Source organism: Oncorhynchus gorbuscha, unplaced genomic scaffold, assembly GCF_021184085.1.
Source record: "Oncorhynchus gorbuscha isolate QuinsamMale2020 ecotype Even-year unplaced genomic scaffold, OgorEven_v1.0 Un_scaffold_1483, whole genome shotgun sequence".
Classification (NCBI taxonomy): Eukaryota; Metazoa; Chordata; class Actinopteri; order Salmoniformes; family Salmonidae; genus Oncorhynchus; species Oncorhynchus gorbuscha.
In genome coordinates this window covers 56960-81730 of record NW_025746249.1, presented here as the reverse complement: position 1 = coordinate 81730, position 24771 = coordinate 56960, and the positions used below count along the sequence as shown (strand labels likewise).

At 39.1% G+C, this 24771-nt stretch overlaps 1 protein-coding gene across 1 annotated transcript in view; it reads right to left on the bottom strand.

Annotated features, from left to right (window-relative positions):
- Positions 1–2260: 2260 nt before the first annotated feature.
- Positions 2261–24771, bottom strand: part of LOC124023031 (FH1/FH2 domain-containing protein 3-like) — a 37713-nt gene continuing 15202 nt past the window's right edge. The window contains exon 3 of the mRNA XM_046337606.1: positions 2261–2539. Within this exon, the coding sequence (XP_046193562.1) occupies positions 2467–2539 (73 nt within the window). The 3' untranslated portion in view covers positions 2261–2466. The remainder of the gene's footprint in view (positions 2540–24771) is intronic.

Below are 24771 nucleotides of genomic sequence, written 5' to 3'. Positions count from 1 at the left end.
TGTGTGTGTGTGTGTGTGTGTAGGCCTATAATCACTCTACTCATTTCCTCTCATTATGAGGCCTGTTTTATTGACGTAGGAATCAAGCGTTGAGCACGTTAAAACAAGGCCATAAAACATGATGGAGGGAGAGGGAAACGTCTCTAAAACAACCAACATAACAACCTCTACACTTTCCTCACTCTCCCAGAGGATTTCATCTTTTCAGATTCATCAGCCGATGCAGTGAAACACAGTGGAGAAGTGGCAGACGATATAATGATGATATAGAGTAGTTGCCTGCACAGTGACTTTGGCTCTTTAGAAATAACATGTACACTACATTTGCAAAAGTATGTAGACACCCCTTCAAATTAGTGGATTTGGTTATTTCAGCAACACCCGTTGCTGACAGGTGTATAAAATGGAGCACACAGCCATGCGATCTGTAAATTCCCATTTTGGCAATGTATTATTATTATGTTTTATAATTATGTATTATTATTATAATAAATTATTATTAATATTATGTATTATTATTATATACATTATTATTGATATTATATATTATTGTTATATAATATTATTATTATGTATTATTAATATGTATTAGTATGTAGTATACCACATTATTATTAATATTATGTGTTATTATTATTATATATATTATTATTATGATATATTATTGTTGATATTATATATTATTATTGTATATTATTATTATTATTATGTATTATTATTAGTATGTATTATAATATATTATTATTAATATTATATATATATTATTATTATTGATATTATATATTATTATGATCTATTACTATTATTGTTATTATTTATTATTACTTTTATTATTATGTGTTACTATTACTATGTATTATTACTTATATTATTATTATGTATTATTATCATATACTAGTATTATTATTAGGTATTAATATTATATATTAGTAGTATTTATTATTATTTGTAATATCATTAGTATGTATTATTATTATCTATTACTATTATTATGCATTATAATTTTTTCCATTATTACTATGTATTATTACTTGTACTATTATTATGTGTTACTATTACTATGTATTATTACTTGTACTATTATTATGTGTTACTATTACTATGTATTATTACTTGTACTATTATTATGTGTTACTATTACTATGTATTATTACTTGTACTATTATTATGTGTTACTATTACTATGTATTATTACTTGTATTATTATTATGTGTTACTATTACTATGTATTATTACTTGTATTATTATTATGTGTTACTATTACTATGTATTTTTTGTATTATTATTATTATTTATTATTTGTATTATTATTATGTATTATAATTTGAAATTACTATTATAATTATGTATTATTATGATAATTATTATGCATTATAGTTATGTATTATTGTTATGTATTACTATTATTACGAATTATAATTAGTATTATTATTATTGTTATTATGTATTATAATTTGTATTATTATTATTATTGTTATTATGTATTATAATTTGTATTATTATTATTATTATTATTATTATGTATTATAATTTGTATTATTATTATTATTATTATTATGTATTATTATTATTGTTATTATTATGTATTATTATTATGTATTATTATTATGTATTATTATTATGTATTATTATTATGTATTATTATTATGTATTATAATTTGTATTATTATTATGTATTATAATTTGTATTATTATTATGTATTATAATTTGTATTATTATTATTATTATGTATTATTATTATTATTATTATTATTATTATTATGTATTATAATTTGTATTATTATTATTATTATGTATTATAATTTGTATTATTATTATTATTATGTATTATAATTTGTATTATTATTATTATTATGTATTATTATTATTATTATGTATTATTATTATTATTATTATGTATTATTATTATTATTATGTATTATTATTATGTATTATAATTTGTATTATTATGTATTATTATTTGTATTATTATGTATTATAATTTGTATTATTATGTATCATTATTTGTATTATTATGTATTATAATTTGTATTATTATGTATCATTATTTGTATTATTATGTATTATTATTTGTATTATTATGTTATGTGTTATTCTTATGTTATGTATTATGATTTTTTTAATTCGCATTATGTAGTATTATTAATATGTTTTATTATTATGTATTATCATAATTATGTATTATTATTATTATTATGAATAATCATTATTATTGTTATTATGCATTATTATTTTTATTATTATGATTATTATGTCATGTATTATTTACTGTACCTAGCAGCTGGGAGTGATAGTGCGATAGTTTTCAATCATCCAATAAGAAGTCAAACAGAGACTAAATATTCTAATGAGATGTGCAGGTGATGCAGCAGAGGTTGACATTAGCAACATTGTCTGACTCCAGATACCTCCGCATTTTACAGTCGCAACTTAAATACCCACAGTGCTTCAAAATGAAAAGTGTTTCACTCACCGATACAAGCGTGAACTCTGACAGATAACTGTGTCCGGAGGATGATGCTGTGCTTCTTGCCTCTTCTGATGAGAAAGACAGACAGACAGAGAGAAAGAGAGAGAAAATTAATTTTAATAGCATTGTTCCACAACACAGTGACCCTATGTAAATGAGTTACATTTGATGTTAAAAATACGTTTGTCTGAATTGACATTTTAAAAAGCATACAGAATAAAAGCTCATTTTGGTTGGAAAACTGTTTCCTGCAATTTAACCTTAAGGACCTCATATTCTTGGACCCCAGGTTTCTAAACTGAAGACATATAATACTGTAATGGGGGGTTATGAACGAAGTCTCCAGTTGTGACAGCCAGGCGTGTACATAGCCTACACTGTATCAATAAACTCTCCACATGGTCTGATGCAGAGAGGTATGGACATAGACATAAACATCAACACTCTGGGTAAACTACTTTCAGAGGGCTAGATCTAATCACTGTGGAGGAGACAAGCTTTCACAGGTCTAGATCTAATCACTGTGGAGGAGACACGCTTTCACAGGGCTAGATCTAATCACTGTGGAGGAGGTAAGCTTTCACAGGGCTAGATCTAATCACTGTGGAGGAGGCAAGCTTTCACAGGGCTAGATCTAATCATTATGGAGGAGACAAGCTTTCACAGGGCTAGATCTAATCACTGTGGAGGAGGCAAGCTTTCACAGGGCTAGATCTAATCACTGTGGAGGAGGAAAGCTTTCACAGGGCTAGATCTAATCACTGTGGAGGAGGAAAGCTTTCACAGGGCTAGATCTAATCACTGTGGAGGAGGCAAGCTTTCACAGGGCTAGATCTAATCATTGTGGAGGAGACAAGCTTTCACAGGGCTAGATCTAATCACTGTGGAGGAGGCAAGCTTTCAGTGGTAAAATGCTACTCAATACTATGCTACCCTGAATACACTTGAGTTACCATGAACAGAACTTATGTATAAATATTTAGCAGCAAGGGATACTAACTAAATCATCTAGTTTCACACTAGTCTTTATCCAAATCCTCTCCTCCCCCAAAGCAATACCATGACAACAATGTCTGTTGAGGGACAACAGAGGAGGCAATAGAGGAGAGAACTAAAGGGGGTGTCACCAATGTCTCCCAGGTCTCCAGAGGTCACCAAGAGGGTGTTCAAATACACAGAGATCGACTCCGCCTCCCATCTCCATAGAGACAAGGTCATACCCCCTGTCAACAACAACACAGCGTCCCCAGTGACAATCTTAAACAAGGACAACAAAAACATCTGTGACAGAATTGTGACAAACAGTGCTATGGGGGTTTGTAGATGAGAGCCATCCTGAGGATGACAGCCCTCACATTCTGGAAGAAAACAAATGTTGAAATCAACCAGCAGGAGAAGCGTGCAGACAACCCCCACACAGACATAACACCAGACACCACCGTAGCAGGCCCAACAGATAAGTCCAAGCAGTACACACAAACACACACAGACACGCAAACACATACACACACAAGCACTGCAGGTAGGCTTGCACAAACGCCCTGTCCGATTCAGCTCTGTAACAAACACCCTTTTGTGTGGCCCTCACAATGGAAGTATGATGCTCCATTCAGTCTGCAGTGGCCCAGTGCCAACAGTAGAGGGTCACCATTAGAGACATTAGAGACAATCCACCAGCACTGGATCACACTGAGAGCAGACTGAAGTAGGCCCTGGGGCCCGGGTGCACGCTCAACCCTGTGGACCCTGCAGTGCACAATAAACTGCACTAACATTAGAGAGAGAGAGAGAGAGAGAGAGAGAGAGAGAGAGAGAGAGAGACAGAGACAGAGACAGAGACAGAGACAGAGACAGAGACAGAGACAGAGACAGAGACAGAGACAGAGACAGAGACAGAGACAGAGACAGAGACAGAGACAGAGACAGAGACAGAGACAGAGACAGAGACAGAGACAGACAGAGAGAGAGAGAGAGAGAGACTGTCACCAACCAAGGAGGGGCTATAGCAGCACCTAGATCTTCTACACAGGTTCTACCAGACCTGGGCCCTGACAGTAAATCTGCAAATCTCTATAGTAAATCTCTATGCCCTTTATAGTTGTGAGGTCACAAACCAAGAATTCACAAAATGGTACAAACACCAAATTGAGACTCTGCATGCAGAATTCTGTAAAAATATCCCCCATGTACAACGTAAAACACCAAATAATGCACGCAGAGCAGAATTAGGCCGATACCCGCTAATTATCAAAATCCAGAAAAGAGACATTAATTCTATAACCACCTAAAAGGAAGCGATTCCCAAACCTTTCATAACAAAGCTATCACCTACTGAGAGATGAACCTGGAGAAGAGTCCCCTAAGCATGCTGGTCCTGGGGCTCTGTTCACAAACTCAAACAGACCCCACAGGACAGCAGCACAATTAGACCCAAATCAAATCCTGAGAAAGCAAAAAGATAATTACTTGACACATTGGGAAGAATTAACAAAAAAAACTAAGCAAACTAGAATGCTATTTGGCCCTCAACAGAGAGCACACAGTGGCAGAATACCTGACCACTGTGACTGACCCAAACTTAAGAAAAGCTTTGACTATGTACAGACTCAGTGAGCATAGCCTTGCTATTGAGAAAGGGCGCCGAATGCAGACCTGGCTCTCAAGAGAAGACAGGCTATGTGCTCACTGCCCAGAATATGAGGTGGAAACTGAACTGCACTTCTTAACCTCCTGCCCAATGTATGACCATATTAGAGACACATATTTCCCTCAGATGACACAGACCCACAAAGAATTCGAAAACAAACCCGATTGTGATAATCTCCTGGGTGAAATATCACAGTGTGCCATCATCCCATATCTACTGGGTGAAATACCAGTGTGCCATCACAGCAGCAAGATTTATGACCTGTTGCTACAAGGAAAGGGCAACCACTGAAGATCAAACACAATTGTAAATACAACCGAATATTTATGTTTATATATTTCCCTTTTGTACTTTAACCATTTGCACATCGTTACAACACTGTATATACATAATATACCATAATTTTACTTTTTGTATTTTTTAATCACCTTTACTTAACCAGGTAGGCCAGTAGAGAACAAGTTCTCATTTACAACTGCGACCTGGCCAAGATAAAGCAAAGCAGTGCGACAAAAACAACAACACAGAGTTACACATAAACAAACGTACAGTCAATATAAATATAACACAATATAAAAAAGAAAAGAAAAAGAAGAAGAATCATTTTTGTACAGTGTGTGCAAATGTAGAAGAGTAGGGAGGTAAAGGAAATAAATAGGCCATAGAGGCAAAATAATTACAATTGAGCATTAACACTGGAGTGATAGATGTGCAGATGATGATATGCAAGTAGAGATACCGGGGTGAAAAAGAGCAAGAAGATAAATAATAATATGGGGATGAGGTAGTTGGGTGTGCTATTTACAGATTGGCTGTGTACAGGTACAGTGATTGGTAAGCTGCTCTGACAGTGGATGCTTAAAGTTAGAAAGGGAGATAAGTTTCCAGCTTCAGTGATTTTTGCAATTCGTTCCATGCATTGGCAGCAGAGAACTGTAAGGAAAGGCGGCCAAAGTAAGTACTGGCTTTGGGGATGACCAGAGAAATATACCTGCTGGAGTGCGTGCTACGGGTGGGTGTTGCTATGGTGACCAGTGAGATAAGATAAGGTGGGGCTTTACCTAGCAGAGACTTGTAGATGACCTGGAGCCAGTGGGTTTGGCAACGAAAATGTAGCGAGGGCCAGCTAACGAGAGCATACAGGTCGCAGTGGTGGGTAGTATATGGGGCTTTGGTGATAAAACGGATGGCACTGTGCATCCAGTTTGCTGAGTAGAGTGTTGGAGGCTATTTTGTAAATGACATTGCTGAAGTCAAGGGTCAGTAGGATAGTCAGTTTTACGAGGGTATGTTTGGCAGCATGAGTGAAGGAGGCTTTGTTGCGAAATAGGAAGCAGATTCTAGATTTAATTTTGGATTGGAGATTCATAATGTGAGTCTGGAAGGAGAGTTCACAGTCTAACCAGACACCTAGGTATTTATAGTTGTCCACATATTCTAAGTCAGAACCGTCCAGAGTAGTGATGCTAGTCGGGCAGGAGGGTGCGGGCAGCAATCGGTTGAAGAGCATGCATCAAGTTTTACTAGCATTTAAAAGCAGTTGGAGGCCACAGAAGGAGGGTTGTATGGAATTGAAGCTTGTTTGGAGGTCTGTTAACACAGTGTCCAAAGAAGGGCCAGATGTATACAGAATGGTGTCGCCTGCGTAGAAGTGGATCAGAGAATCACCAGCAGCAAGAGCGACATCATTGATATATACAGAGAAAAGAGTTGGCCCGAAAATTGAACCCTGTGGCACCCCCATAGAGACTGCCAGAGGTACAGACAACAGGCCCCCCGATTTGACACACTGAATTCTATCTGAAAAGCAGTTGGTGAACCAGGCGAGGAAATCATTTGAGAAACCATGGCTAAGAATGCAGTGATTGACAGAGTCGAAAGCCTTGGCCAGGTCGATGAAGACAGCTGCACAGTACTGTCTTTTATAGATGGCGGTTATGATATAATTTAGGAACTTGAGTGTGGCTGAGGTGCACGGTCATGGCCAGCTCAGAAACCAGATTGCATAGTGGAGAAGGCACGGTGGGATTCGAAATGGTAGGTGATATGTTTGTTAACTTGGGTTTCAAAGATTTTAGAAAGGAAGGGCAGGATGGACATAGGTCTATAACAGTTTGGATCTAGAGTGTCTCCCCCTTTGAAGAGGGGGATGACCGTGGCAGCTTTCCAATCTTTGGGGATCTCAGACAATACAGAAGAGAGGTTGAACAGGCTAGTAAAAGGGCTTTCAACAATTACGGTGGATCATTTTAGAAAGTGAGGGTCCAGATTGTCTAGCCCAGCTGAATTGTAGGGATCCAGATTTTGCAGCTCTTTCAGAACATCAGCTGACTGGATTTGGGTGAAGGAGAAGCAGGGGGTGCTTGGGCAAGTTGCTTCAGTGGGTGCAGAGCTGTTGGCCGGGGCGTTTTGGAATTAGTGCTACAGGATGCAAATTTCTGTTTGAAAAAGAAAGTCTTAGCTTTCCTAACTGACTGTGTATATTGGTCCCTAACTTCCCTGAAAAGTTGAATATCGCGGGGGCTATTCAATGCTAATGCAGTACGCCACAGGATGATTTTGTGCTGGTCAAGGACAGTAGAGTTTGGAGAGAACCAAGGGCTATACCTGTTCTTAGTTCTACATTTTTTGAGATGGTGAGTAAAGTTCTTTCAAAGAGCAACCAGGCATCCTCTACTGACGGGATGAGGTCAATATCCTTCCAGGATGCCTGAGCCAGGTCGATTAGAAAGACCTGCTTGCTGAAGTGTTTTAGGGAGCATCTGACAGTGATGAGGGGTGGCCATTTGACCACAGACCCATTACAGAGGCAGGAAATGAGGCAGTGATCACCGAGATCCTGATTGAAGACAGCAGAGGTGTATTTAGAGGGCAAGTTGGTTAGGATGATATCTAAGAGGGTGCCCATGGTTACGGATTTAGGGTTGTACCTGGTAGGTTCATTGATCATTTGTGTTAGATTGAGGGCATATAGCTTAGATTGTAGAGCGGCCGGGGTGTTAATTATATCCCAGTTTAGGTCACCTAACAGTATGAACTCTGAAGACAGATGGGGGGCAATCAATTCACATATGGTGTCCAGGACACAGCTGGGGGCTGAAGGGGGTCTATAACAAGCGGCAACGGTGAGAGACTTGTTTCTGGATTTTTAAAAGTAGAAGCTTGAATTGTTTGGGCACAGACCTGGATAGTATGACAGAACTCTTCAGTAGATTGCAACTCCGCCCCCTTTGGCAATTCTATCTTGTCGAGGTCACTTGTCGAGGTCACCGCATATGTGGGGGGTTGAACAAAAGGGCTATCTAAGGCATATTGGGCAGGGCTGGGGGCTCGACAGTGAAATAAGACAATTATCATTAACCAAAACAGCAATAGACAAGGCATATTGACATTAGGGAGAGGCATATGTAGTAGAGGTCGATCGATTATGATTTTTCAACGCCGACACCGATACCGATAATTGGAGGACCAAAAAAGCAGATACCGATTAATCGGGCCGATTTAAAAAATATATATAATAATGTATTTGTAATAATGACAATTACAACAATACTGAATTAACACTTATTTTAACTTAATATAATACATCAATAAAATCCATTTAGCCTCAAGTAGATAATGAAACATGTTCAATTTGGTTTAATTTGGTTTTATTTGCAAAAACAAAGTGTTGGAGAAGAACGTAAAAGTGCAATATGTGCTATGTAAGAAAGGTCATAGGGTCCAATGAGTAGCAATTGGTGAATCAGAGAGCCAATTCAGTAGTCGCTACTCTAGGCGAGCTGAAGACACGGCGATTCAGAAGGCTAGAGGGCACTGGGCTGGCAGATGGGCCTCCGGCAACGGCACAACGGAAAGAGCCTGTTGAAACCACCTGGATCAGCGGTGCTCCATGTCGGCAGTAAAGGGTCCAGGCCAATTGACAAAAGAGGTATTGTAGCCCAAGAATTGGCTGGTGGACTTCTTTGGCTAGCTAGGAGATGAGCCTAGCTCAAGGATAGCTCAAGGCTAACTGGTGCTTGCTTTGGGACAGAGACGTTAGCCAGGAGTAGCCACTCGGATTGCAGCTAGCTAGCTGTGATGATCCGGTGTAAGGGTTCAGAGACTGCTACGCCATCTTGGAACTTCTGTGAGTGTAATGTTTACTGTTCCTTTTTATTGTTTATTTCACATTTGTATATTATCTACTTCACTTGCTTTGGCAATGTTAACATATGTTTCCCATGCCAATAAAGCCACTTGAATTGAATTGAGAGACAAAGAGAGAGAGAGAGAGAGAGAGAGAGAGAGAGAGAGAGAGAGAGAGAGAGAGAGAGAGAGAGAGAGAGAGAGAGAGAGAGAGAGAGAGAGAGAGACATACAAGCCACCAACATCCTCCAATCCTCCCCCCATGGCTGTTTTCAGTACAATACTTTGACAAGCAGACAACAGCAGATCACACTCACACACATATGGCAGAGGCTGTGTGAGCTCAATGTTTATTAGATATAATACCCACCAACAGACAGAGGCTGTGTGAGCTCACTGTTTATCAGATATAATACCCACTAACAGACAGAGGCTGTGTGAGCTCACTGTTTATCAGATATAATCCCCACCAACAGACAGAGGCTGTGTGAGCTCACTGTTTATCAGGTATAATACCCACCAACAGACAGAGGCTGTGTGAGCTCACTGTTTATCAGGTATAATCCCCACCAACAGACAGAGGCTGTGTGAGCTCACTGTTTATCAGGTATAATCCCCACCAACAGACAGAGGCTGTGTGAGCTCACTGTTTATCAGGTATAATACTCACCAACAGACAGAGGCTGTGTGAGCTCACTGTTTATCAGGTATAATACCCACCAACAGACAGAGGCTGTGTGAGCTCACTGTTTATCAGATATAATCCCCACCAACAGACAGAGGCTGTGTGAGCTCACTGTTTATCAGATATAATCCCCACCAACAGACAGAGGCTGTGTGAGCTCACTGTTTATCAGATATAATCCCCACCAACAGACAGAGGCTGTGTGAGCTCACTGTTTATCAGATATAATCCCCACCAACAGACAGAGGCTGTGTGAGCTCACTGTTTATCAGATATAATCCCCACCAACAGACAGAGGCTGTGTGAGCTCACTGTTTATCAGATATAATCCCCACCAACAGACAGAGGCTGTGTGAGCTCACTGTTTATCAGATATAATCCCCACCAACAGACAGAGGCTGTGTGAGCTCACTGTTTATCAGATATAATACCCACCAACAGACAGAGGCTGTGTGAGCTCACTGTTTATCAGATATAATACCCACCAACAGACAGAGGCTGTGTTCCACCAACAGACAGAGGAGCTCACTGTTTATCAGATATAATCCCCACCAACAGACAGAGGCTGTGTGAGCTCACTGTTTATCAGATATAATACTCACCAACAGACAGAGGCTGTGTGAGCTCACTGTTTATCAGATATAATCCCCACCAACAGACAGAGGCTGTGTGAGCTCACTGTTTATCAGATATAATCCCCACCAACAGACAGAGGCTGTGTGAGCTCACTGTTTATCAGATATAATACCCACCAACAGGCAGAGGCGACACAGAAGCAACCCAGAAGCAACATCTGTCACCGTTGGATTGGGCCGTGCTGCCTGTGGAATGAGACGGGAGCAGAGAGGAATTGAATCCTATGATGTTGGAGGCTGAATTCAGGGCCAGGCAGTAGAAACCAGAGACCTTTTGTAATGAACTTCAGCTTTCTCTCTCGTCCTGCACACTGCAACTCTATCCTCATTATTACTAACCGAGACCTGCATCATCCCCCGCTGCCACAGCCGACACAGGCCAACGTGCTCATTATCAGATTAAACAGAGGTGCACGCAATATGTGAGAGATATTTAGGCACTCGTTAGCGGTTACCAGTCATAATATGAAACGGGATAATAACATGTAAGTGCAACATGGTTGATATGATGATGCATGTGACCTACTACAGGAGAAATCATTCTTAGTTCTGAGAGTTAGAATGTCAACACTGAGATGGACTGAACCAGCAAATTCATATGGTTAATATGATTTGTTCAGATCAAAGCAAATGTATTTTTATAAAGCAGATGTCACAAAGTTCCTTACAGATAACAAGCAAAGAAGAAGAAACAGCACAGTCGCCATGAAAAACTCCTTAGAATGAAGAAACCTATGAAGAAACCTAGGGACGATCATGATTCATATTCAAGATACGCTTTGCCTATAAAATAATAACCGTTTGATGAGCAACCATCTCACCATCCTACACTTCTCTAGAGAACTTTCTCAAGAACCTGTATTTTGTCCAAGAACATCATTAAACAGCAAAAAACAGATCCTAACAACACCATTAAAACAGCAAAAACCAGATCCTAACAACACCATTAAACAGCAAAAAACAGATCCTAACAACACCATTAAACAGCAAAAAACAGATCCTAACAACACCATTAAACAGCAAAAAACAGATCCTAACAACACCATTAAACAGCAAAAAACAGATCCTAACAACACCATTAAACAGCAAAAACAGATCCTAACAACACCATTAAACAGCAAAAAACAGATCCTAACAACACCATTAAACAGCAAAAAACAGATCCTAACACCACCATTAAACAGATCCTAACAACACCATTAAACAGCAAAAAACAGATCCTAACAACACCATTAAAACAGCAAACAACACCATTAAACAGCAAAAAACAGATCCTAACAACACCATTAAACAGCAAAAAACAGATCCTAACAACACCATTAAAACAGCAAAAAACAGATCCTAACAACACCATTAAACAGCAAAAAACAGATCCTAACAACACCATTAAACAGCAAAAAAACAGATCCTAACAACACCATTAAACAGCAAAAAACAGATCCTAACAACACCATTAAAACAGCAAAAAACAGATCCTAACAACACCATTAAACAGCAAAAAACAGATCCTAACAACACCATTAAACAGCAAAAAACAGATCCTAACAACACCATTAAACAGCACATTAAACAGCAAAAAACAGATCCTAACAACACCATTAAACAGCAAAAAACAGATCCTAACAACACCATTAAACAGCAAAAAACAGATCCTAACAACACCATTAAACAGCAAAAAACAGATCCTAACAACACCATTAAACAGCAAAAAACAGATCCTAACAACACCATTAAACAGCAAAAAACAGATCCTAACAACACCATTAAACAGCAAAAAACAGATCCTAACAACACCATTAAACAGAAAAAAAACAGATCCTAACAACACCATTAAACAGCAAAAAACAGATCCTAACAACACCATTAAACAGCAAAAAACAGATCCTAACAACACCATTAAACAGCAAAAAACAGATCCTAACAACACCATTAAACAGCAAAAAACAGATCCTAACAACACCATTAAACAGCAAAAAACAGATCCTAACAACACCATTAAACAGCAAAAAACAGATCCTAACAACACCATTAAACAGCAAAAAACAGATCCTAACAACACCATTAAACAGAAAAAAAAACAGATCCTAACAACACCATTAAACAGCAAAAAACAGATCCTAACAACACCATTAAAACAAAAACACAGAAAAAACAGATCCTAACAACACCATTAAACAGCAAAAAACAGATCCTAACAACACCAGATTAAACAGCAAAAAAAAAAAACAGATCCTAACAACACCATTAAACAGCAAAAAACAGATCCTAACAACACCATTAAACAGCAAAAAACAGATCCTAACAACACCATTAAACAGCAAAAAACAGATCCTAACAACACCATTAAACAGCAAAAAACAGATCCTAACAACACCATTAAACAGCAAAAAACAGATCCTAACAACACCATTAAACAGCAAAAAACAGATCCTACAACACCATTAAACAGCAAAAAACAGATCCTAACAACACCATTAAACAGATCCTAACAACACCATTAAACAGCAAAAAACAGATCCTAACAACACCATTAAACAGCAAAAAACAGATCCTAACAACACCATTAAACAGCAAAAAACAGATCCTAACAACACCATTAAACAGCAAAAAACAGATCCTAACAACACCCTATTAAACAGCAAAAAACAGATCCTAACAACACCATTAAACAGCAAAAAACAGATCCTAACAACACCATTAAACAGCAAAAAATCCTAACAGATCCTAACACCACACCATTAAACAGCAAAAAACAGATCCTAACAACACCATTAAACAGCAAAAAACAGATCCTAACAACACCATTAAACAGCAAAAAACAGATCCTAAACAGCACACCATTAAACAGCAAAAAACAGATCCTAACAACACCATTAAACAGCAAAAAACAGATCCTAACAACACCATTAAAACAGCAAAAAACAGATCCTACAACACCATTAAACAGCAAAAAACAGATCCTAACACCACCATTAAACAGCAAAAAACAGATCCTAACAACACCCTTAAACAGCAAAAAACAGATCCTACCACCACCATTAAACAGAAAGAAAATTATCCTAACAAAACCAAAACAGCAGCTACTCCTCTCTCCTTTCTACCACTACGACCAGCAGCTACTCCTCTCTCCTTCCTACCACTATGACCAGCAGCTACTCCTCTCTCCTTTCTACCACTACGACCAGCAGCTACTACTCTCTCCTTTCTATCACTACGACCAGCAGCTACTCCTCTCTCCTTTCTACCACTACGACCAGCAGCTAACCCTCTCTAATTTCACCACTACGACCAGCAGCTACTCCTCTCTCCTTTCTACCACTACAACTAGCAGCTACTCCTCTCTCCTTCCTACCACTACGACCAGCAACTACTCCTCTCTAATTTCACCACTACGACCAGCAGCTACTCCTCTCTAATTTCACCACTACGACCAGCAGCTACTCCTCTCTCCTTTCTACCACTACCACCAGAAGCTACTCCTCTCTCCTTTCTACCACTACGACCAGAAGCTACTGCTCTCCCCTTTCTAACACTACGACCAGCAGCTACTCCTCTCTCCTTTCTAACACTACGACCAGAAGCTACTGCTCTCCCCTTTCTAACACTACGACCAGCAGCTAACCCTCTCTAATTTCACCACTACGACCAGCAGCTACTCCTCTCTCCTTTCTACCACTACAACTAGCAGCTACTCCTCTCTCCTTCCTACCACTACGACCAGCAGCTACTCCTCTCTAATTTCACCACTACGACCAGCAGCTACTCCTCTCTCCTTTCTACCACTACGACCAGAAGCTACTCCTCTCTCCTTTCTACCACTACGACCAGAAGCTACTGCTCTCCCCTTTCTAACACTATGATCAGCAGCTACTCCTCTCTCCTTTCTACCACTACGACCAGAAGCTACTGCTCTCCCCTTTCTAACACTATGATCAGCAGCTACTCCTCTCTCCTTTCTAACACTACGACCAGAAGCTACTCCTATCTCCTTCCTGCCACTACGACCAGCAGCTACTCCTCTCTAATTTCACCACTACGACCAGCAGCTACTCCTCTCTCCTTTCTACCACTACGACCAGAAGCTACTCCTCTCTCCTTTCTACCACTACGACCAGAAGCTACTGCTCTCCCCTTTCTAACACTATGATCAGCAGCTACTCCTCTCTCCTTTCTAACACTACGACCAGAAGCTACTGCTCTCCCCTTTCTAACACTACGACCAGCAGCTACTCCTCTCTAATTTCACTAATACGACCAGGCAGCTACTCCTCTCTACGACCAGGCAGCTACTCCTCTCTACGACCAGGCAGCTACTCCTCTCTACGACCAGGCAGCTACTCCTCTCTACGACCAGGCAGCTACTCCTCTCTACGACCAGGCAGCTACTCCTCTCTAAGACCTTGCTCTCTCTAGCAGCTCCCTCCTGGACCAATGGGAGTTCTGGTCTGCCAGGCTGAGACATAAGGCTCCATTCTCTCTCTCAGGCTTTATTTGCCGGAGCATTATAGAGCATGTTTATAAAGACATCACACAGTGTGTGTGTGTGTGTGTGTGTGTGTGTGTGTGTGTGTGTGTGTGTGTGTGTGTGTGTGTGTGTGTGTGTGTGTGTGTGTGTGTGTGTGTGTGTGTGTGTGTGTGTGTGTGTGTGTGTGTGTGTGTGTGTGTGTGTGTGCGTGTGTGTGTGTGTGTGTGTGCGTGCGTGTGTGTGCACGTGCTTGCGGTAGGTGCCCACAGAGAGGATAAGGAGGGTGGTAGAGAGATGGGAGCATTTAGCAGTTTACCTCACCGAGGCACGCAGACTTAGAGTTGGAGAACAGTCAAACCAAGAACTGCACTTCCCCCCTCATACCTCACACTGTAGTGTAGGCCAATTAGAGACAGACTAGAAGGCCCCTTGGAGGCCCACTGGCTCAGCAGATCTGGAGGTAACTGCTGCTGGAGGGTCATATTCTAATCTGGTCTGTCTCTCTGCTACAACCCCAGAGGTCATATTCTAGTCTGGTCTGTCTCTCTACCACAACCCCAGAGGTCATATTCTAGTCTGGTCTGTCTCTCTGCTACAACCCCAGAGGTCATATTCTAGTCTGGTCTGTCTCTCTACCACAACCCCAGAGGTCATATTCTAGTCTGGTCTGTCTCTCTGCTACAACCCCAGAGGTCATATTCTAGTCTGGTCTGTCTCTCTACCACAACCCTAGAGGTCATATTCTAGTCTGGTCATATTCTAGTCTGGTCTGTCTCTCTACCACAACCCCAGAGGTCATATTCTAGTCTGGTCTGTCTCTCTGCTACAACCCCAGAGGTCATATTCTAGTCTGGTCTGTCTCTCTACCACAACCCCAGAGGTCATATTTTAGTCTGGTCTGTCTCTCTACCACAACCCCAGAGGTCATATTCTAGTCTGGTCTGTCTCTCTACTACAACCCCAGAGGTCATATTCTAGTCTGGTCTGTCTCTCTACTACAACCCCAGAGGTCATATTCTAGTCTGGTCTGTCTCTCTACTACAACCCCAGAGGTCATATTCTAGTCTGGTCTGTCTCTCTACTACAACCCCAGAGGTCATATTCTAGTCTGGTCTGTCTCTCTACTACAACCCCAGAGGTCATATTCTAGTCTGGTCTGTCTGTTCTGTCTCTCTACTACAACCCCAGAGGTCATATTCTAGTCTGGTCTGTCTCTCTGCTACAACCCCAGAGGTCATATTCTAGTCTGGTCTGTCTCTCATCAACAACCCCAGAGGTCATATTCTAGTCTGGTCTGTCTCTCATCAACAACCCCAGAGGTCATATTCTAGTCTGGTCTGTCTCTCTACTACAACCCCAGAGGTCATATTCTAGTCTGGTCTGTCACTCTACTATAACCCCAGAGGTCATATTCTAGTCTGGTCTGTCTCTCTACTACAACCCCAGAGGTCATATTCTATCCTGGACTGCGAACATGTTTGCCAAGTCAGCTCTCTGCTAACCATTGGCTAGGCCTCATCATTGCGTTACACACGAACATGCACACACGCCCAGGCGCACACACACACACACACACACCAAACCACTGCTAAGATCACTATTCTGCTCTGCAAACACCTCAGGGATTTTAATGAGGTTATTTTCCTTATAGTAAGTTAAAGATCTACTTGACTTTTTTCCCCTAGTTTCAAAATTCCTCTGGTTCTTTCTGAACGTTTTTGATCTGGAGAGCTGGGTGTCTATGGAAGTACGGCCAAGTAGGTCAGAAAAAAATGAAACGAATGAAAATGATCCGTCCTCTGAGGGATGACTGGATCTGATGGGAAACAGTGTATCTGAGGCCTTCAACGGGGCTGGGACTCCTGGAGGTTTAACACAGCTGACTTCAAACTGGCTGTCAAAAAGTTAACAAACACACCAACAACGTAGAAAAAAAGGTTTCTGGCTTCTAAACATTTGCCTTGAAGCCAGGATCGGAATGTTAAAAGGTGTGAACTTCATGTGTGCTTATAGCAGCTAGCTAGACTACATAACATAAGAGAAAAACACATATTTTATAATGCATTTCACATGTTGAATCTATTACGTGGTCAATAACAGCACCTTGTGTGATCTTTCTGTGTCAAACCAGTAAAATAAGTTATTGAGGATTTACACATTTACTAATCAGGTGTCAATCACTGTCACACACCCACGTAAAAACAACACCAGGGCCAACGCCTAAATGTTCCCAGAATTCCACCCAGAATTCCATATGGCCCTATTCTCAAAACATCAGACAGACACTCCCCAGGAAGGTAATGAAATCTGTACCTCAGAGCAGTGGGAGCCTGACTATCCATGTAACCTGTACCTCAGTCAGGCTCCCACTGCCCTATCCATGTAATCATTACCTCAGTCAGACTCCCACTGCTCTAACCATGTAACCATTACCTCAGTCAGGCTCCCACTGCTCTATCCATGTAACCATTACCTCAGTCAGGCTCCCACTGCTCTATCCATGTAACCATTACCTCAGTCAGGCTCTCACTGCTCTATCCATGTAACCATTACCTCAGTCAGGCTCCCACTGCTCTATCCATGTAACCATTACCTCAGTCAGGCTCTCACTGCTCTATCCATGTAACCATTACCTCAGTCAGACTCTCACTGCTCTATCCATGTAACCATTACCTCAGTCAGGCTCCCACTGCTCTATCCATGTAACCATTACCTCAGTCAGGCTCTCACTGCTCTATCCATGTAATCTGTACCTCAGTCAGACTCCCACTGCCCTATCCATGTAATCATTACCTTAGTCAGGCTCCCACTGCTCTATCCATGTAACCATTACCTCAGTCAGGCTCTCACTGCTCTATCCATGTAATCTGTACCTCAATCAGACTCCCACTTCTCCATCCATGTAATCATTACCTCAGTCAGGCTCCCACTGCCCTATCCATGTAACCATTACCTCAGTCAGGCTCCCACTTCTCCATCCATGTAATCTGCACAAATATTCCCGGGACCTCAGCATCTCTCACACCACATTATGGCCAGGTTCCACGGTCAATTACAATCACTAACTGAGATTACAGCAGAGAGAGCAGGGTTAGAGATGGTGCCGAGGATTGGGAGTCATAATCCCACTGGGTAGCTCCATGGTTCCATCCAGCCGGCCTCCAGCCCTCCACAACTCAGGGTGTGGAAGTGATTATAGCCCCTAAGCTCCTGTGACATGGATATCTCCAGGCTTTTTAAACACTGTCTGTCAGAGGGTCATACTTTCGTCAGGTTGGAAAGACACTAGGCATGACACAAGTGCCTCTGGAATATTGCTTGTAACCTGTAACCTCCAGTGGTGGAAAAAGTATCCAATTGTCAAACTTGAGTAAAAGTAAAAATACCTTAATAGAAAATGAAATGAAAGACACACTAGTAAAATACTACTTGAGTAAAAGTCTAAAAGTATTTGGTTTTAAATATACTTAAGTATCAAAAGTAAAAGTAATTGTTAAAATATACTTAAGTATCAAAAGTAGAGGTAACAACTCTACAATTCCTCATATAAAGCAAACCAGACAGTATAGTTTTCTTGTTTTTTTAAGTTTACACACAAAGTATGTGTTTAGTGAGTCCGCCAGATCAGAGGGAGTAGGGATGACTGGGGATGAATTAGACTATTTTCCTGTCCTGCTAGGGATGCAAAACGTAACGAGTACTTATGGTTGTCAGGGAAAATGTATGGAGTAAAAAGTACATCATTTTCTTTAGGAATGTAGTGAAGTAAAAGTAAAAGTTGTCAAAAAGATCAATATTAGAGTATTTTATTTTTATTTCACCTTTATTTAACCAGGTAGGCTAGTTGAGAACACATTTATTTAACCAGGTAGGCTAGTTGAGAACACCTTTATTTAACCAGGTAGGCTAGCTGAGAACACCTTTATTTAACCAGGTAGGCTAGTTGAGAACACCTTTATTTAACCAGGTAGGCTAGTTGAGAACACCTTTATTTAACCAGGTAGGCTAGTGGAGAACAAGTTCTCATTTGCAACTGCGACCTGGCTAAGATAAAGCATAGCAGTGTGAACAGACAACACAGAGTTACACATGGAGTAAACAATTAACAAGTCAATAACACAGTAGAAAAAAAGGGGAGTCTATATACAATGTGTGCAAAAGGCATGAGGAGGTAGGCGAATAATTACAATATTGCAGATTAACACTGGAGTGATAAATGATCAGATGATCATGTACAGGTAGAGATATTGGTCTGCAAAAGAGCAGAAAAGTAAACAAATAAAAATTGTGGGGATGAAGTAGGTGAAAATGGGTGGGCTATTTACCAATAGATTATGTACAGCTGCAGCGATCGGTTAGCTACTCAGATAGCTGATGTTTGAAGTTGGTGAGGGAGATAAAAGTCTCCAACTTCAGCAATTTTTGCAATTAGTTCCAGTCACAGGCAGCAGAGTACTGGAACGAAAGGCGGCCGAATGAGGTGTTGGCTTTAGGGATGATCAGTGAGATACACCTGCTGGAGCGCGTGCTACGGATGGGTGTTGCCATCGTGACCAGTGAACTGAGATAAGGCGGAGCTTTACCTAGCATGGCCTTGTAGATGACCTGGAGCCAGTGGGTCTGGCGACGAATATGTAGCGAGGGCCAGCCGACTAGAGCTGTACAGATACCCAAAAAAAACGAATTAAAACTATTTTTACTTAAGTCCTTCACACCACTGGTAACCTCTATTGGTAGAACCTCTATGGTAGACAGAGGGACTTTCTCCTTCAGAATGGGATAGAGAACCTGGAGAAGTGTTGAACCTGGAGAAGTGTTGCTGTTCTAACCTCCAGTATAGCACAGTGGCCAGTCTCAGGTCTGTTGCTGTTCTAACCTCCAGGATAGCACAGTGGCCAGACATTTAGAACAGGCAGTAAGCTCAACTACAGCAGTACTTTGACTGGGGTTTTGAAAGCATGTCTGCATCCCAAATGGCACTATATTCCTTGTTTAGTGCACAATTAAACTAAACAATTCATTTAGTTCCTTGTTTAGTGCACAATTCAGTCCAGAGCCCTATAGGCCCTGGTCAAAGTGTTGCACTATTTACGTAATAGGGAACCATTTTGGACATATTACTATAACAGCAGCTGGAATGTGTCAACAGCAACAAACTCTGGGTAAAATACAGATGTCTTTCTACGTAGTGAATTAATAATATATTACAAAGTTGAAGTAGAGTTGCTGAAATATCCCATACTGCAAAAACACTGAGAAAGAAAATAAACCAAAATGGAACAAGTAAAGGTGAAATACCTCATCAGGCCTTTTTACAAGCCTAATAATCATAAAGAATCAACAACAGTGCACAGCGGGGGTTCTGAACTTGGTCACATCCACTCCATAAAAAGCCAGCAGGCAGAATTACCCTGCTATTACAAATAATACCAGGCCGCCTTCCCCTAAACCCCCTCAATCCCTCTCTACACCCCCCGGCCTTCTCAGACACACTGTGTAGGTTTAATGACACACATCCATACCAGACAGAGACAGTTGGCACGGCGATGCCCCTGGCAGCCTCCCTCTTTGACGAGAGAAGAAGCAGACCACTTTAACCTCACAAGGCTCTCTCTTGACTTCAATAAGCCTCCCAATGACTTTTGATGAAACTGGGAAATGAGAGTAGTGTCTCGGGTCCAATGGAAACACAGAGCCCAGTGAACAGCCTAAGAACACAAATAAATCCATAGATGCTTGTGGTCTGGCCGACCAGGAAGTCTCATGCCAACTGTGGGTTGGTCTCACATCGACTGAGAGCTGTGCGGAACATGGATGTCATATCAACGCAGTGCAGGGTAGAGCTGAGCAGGTAAAACCATATGGACTGAATAAAAGAACATGAAGGTGGACACTGTACTCAAATAAATACTGTGCTTTCATATTATAAAGACAGATTCAAGCCACACATTTATGTGTATGTAGGATAGGAATCATTATTCGGCTGAACTTGAGCAAGATGATCTCACATGCATAGTCCTGTTCATTCAGCCCTTGTGCTGTCAAAATACACTACATGGTTTTCAAGATAAATAACTTTGAGATAGAATACTGGGCTATTTACAAATACAGATTGGATTTGATACTGTACATTGGATAGTATATTGTAAATGTGTAATAATAGAGTAATGATGTAATAATGTATTGTGTGATGTAATAATAGAGTAATGATGTAATACTGTATTGTGTGATGTATTGTGTTAGTGATGATGTAGGCTGTAGTTGTGTTTTGTTGTGATGTAATAATAGAGTAATGATGTAATAATGTATTGTGTGATGTATTGTGTTAGTGATGATGTTAGTGATGTAGGCTGTAGTTGTGTTTTGTTGTGATGTAATAATAGAGTAATGATGTAATAATGTATTGTGTGATGTATTGTGTTAGTGATGAAGTAGGCTGTAGTTGTGTTTTGTTGTGATGTAATAATAGAGTAATGATGTAATAATGTATTGTGTGATGTATTGTGTTAGTGATGAAGTAGGCTGTAGTTGTGTTTTGTTGTGATGTAATAATAGAGTAATGATGTAATAATGTATTGTGTGATGATGTAGGCTGTATGTAATTGTGTTTTGATGATGTAGGCTGATGTAATAATAGTAATGATGTAATAATGTATTGTGTTAGTGATGATGTAGGCTGTAGTTGTGTTTTGTTGTGATGTAATAATAGAGTAATGATGTAATAATGTATTGTGTGATGTATTGTGTTAGTGATGATGTAGGCTGTAGTTGTGTTTTGTTGTGATGTAATAATAGTAATGATGTAATAATGTATGTGATGTATTGTGTTAGTGATGATGTAGGCTGTAGTTGTGTTTTGTTGTGATGTAATAATGTATTGTGGGATGTATTGTGTTAGTGATGATGTAGGCTGTAGTTGTGTTTTGTTGTGATGTAATAATAGAGTAATGATGTAATAATGTATTGTGTTAGTGATGATGTAGGCTGTAGTTGTGTTTTGTTGTTTTGTTGTTTTGTTGTGATGTAATAATAGAGTAATGATGTAATAATGTATTGTGTTAGTGATGATGTAGGCTGTAGTTGTGTTTTGTTGTGATGTAATAATAGAGTAATGATGTAATAATGTATTGTGTTAGTGATGATGTAGTCTGTAGTTGTGTTTTGTTGTGATGTAATAATAGAGTAATGATGTAATAATGTATTGTGTGATGTATTGTGTTAGTGATGATGTAGGCTGTAGTTGTGTTTTGTTGTGATGTAATAATAGAGTAATGATGTAATAATGTATTGTGTGATGTATTGTGTTAGTGATGAAGTAGGCTGTAGTTGTGTTTTGTTGTGATGTAATAATGTATTGTGTGATGTATTGTGTTAGTGATGATGTAGGCTGTAGTTGTGTTTTGTTGTGATGTAATAATAGAGTAATGATGTAATAATGTATTGTGTGTGATGTATTGTGTTAGTGATGAAGTAGGCTGTAGTTGTGTTTTGTTGTGATGTAATAATAGAGTAATGATGTAATAATGTATTGTGTTAGTGATGATGTAGGCTGTAGTTGTGTTTTGTTGTGATGTAATAATAGAGTAATGATGTAATAATGTATTGTGTTAGTGATGATGTAGGCTGTAGTTGTGTTTTGTTGTGATGTAATAATAGAGTAATGATGTAATAATGTATTGTGTGATGTATTGTGTTAGTGATGAAGTAGGCTGTAGTTGTGTTTTGTTGTGATGTAATAATGTATTGTGGGATGTATTGTGTTAGTGATGATGTAGGCTGTTGTGTTTTGTTGTGATGTTGTGTTTTGTTGTGATGTAATAATAGAGTAATGATGTAATAATGTATTGTGTTAGTGATGATGTAGGCTGTAGTTGTGTTTTGTTGTGATGTAATAATAGAGTAATGATGTAATAATGTATTGTGTTAGTGATGATGATGTAGGCTGTAGTTGTTTGTGATGTAATAATAGAGTAATGATGTAATAATGTAATAATGTATGTTGTTTGATGTTGAAGTTGTGTTTTGTTGTGATGTAATAATAGAGTAATGATGTAATAATGTATTGTGTTAGTGATGATGTAGGCTGAAGTTGTGTTTTGTTGTGATGTAATGGGATGTATTGTGTTAGTGATGATGTAGGCTGTATTTGTGTTTTGTTGTGATGTAATAATAGAGTAATGATGTAATAATGTATTGTGTTAGTGATGATGTAGGCTGTAGTTGTGTTTTGTTGTGATGTAATAATAGAGTAATGATGTAATAATGTATTGTAGTGATGTATTGTGTTAGTGATGATTGTAGGATGATGTAGTTGTGTTTTGTTAATAGATGTAATGATGTAATGTAATGATGTATTGTGTAATAATAGAGTAATGATGTATAATGTATTGTGTTAGTGATGATGTAGGCTGTAGTTGTGTTTTGTTGTGATGTAATAATAGAGTAATGATGTAATAATAGAGTAATAATGTATTGTGTGATGTATTGTGTTAGTGATGATGTAGGCTGAAGTTGTGTTTTGTTGTGATGTAATAATAGAGTAATGATGTAATAATGTATTGTGTGATGTATTGTGTTAGTGATGATGTAGGCTGAAGTTGTGTTTTGTTGTGATGTAATAATAGAGTAATGATGTAATAATGTATTGTGTGATGTATTGTGTTAGTGATGATGTAGGCTGAAGTTGTGTTTTGTTGTGATGTAATAATAGAGTAATGATGTAATAATGTATTGTGTTAGTGATGATGTAGGCTGTAGTTGTGTTTTGTTGTGATGTAATAATAGAGTAATGATGTAATAATGTATTGTGTGATGTATTGTGTTAGTGATGATATAGGCTGTAGTTGTGTTTTGTTGTGATGTAATAATAGAGTAATAATGTATTGTGTGATGTATTGTGTTAGTGATGATGTAGGCTGTAGTTGTGACGTAACCGTTTGAACCCTGTTTGAACCCCAGGAAGAGTAGCTGCTGCCTTGGCAGTAATTGTGATCCTAAGAAATACTAAATACAAAAACAATTAGGGCTGAGGGCTTCGTTATCAAGAACGCTGGAAGTACAACTAATCCTGAGGTGAGGAGGTGATTACCCATGATCCTTCATGCCCAGTGTCCACTGTTCTTAAATCCGGATGTACACTACACAACTTTTCAAATTGAATAGAACAGAATAAAACTTTACCTCCAACTTTTTCTGTTATCACCTTCCATTAAAATAATCACATACGTTCTCACATCATACACATACATTCTCACATCATACACATACATTCTCACATCATACACATACATTCTCACATCATACACATACATTCTCACATCATACACATACATTCTCACATCATACACATACATTCTCACATCATACACATACATTCTCACATCATACACATACATTCTCACATCATACACATACATTCTCACATCATACACATACATTCTCACATCATACACATACATTCTCACATCATACACATACATTCTCACATCATACACATACGTTCTCACATCATACACATACATTCTCACATCATACACATACATTCTCACATCATACACATACATTCTCACATCATACACATACATTCTCACATCATACACATACGTTCTCACATCATACACATACATTCTCACATCATACACATACGTTCTCACATCATACACATTTAAACCAGTCAGTCCATCATGTTGCATACTAACAACATAGAGGATATTAATACATTCACTCACAGCCGACCGTTG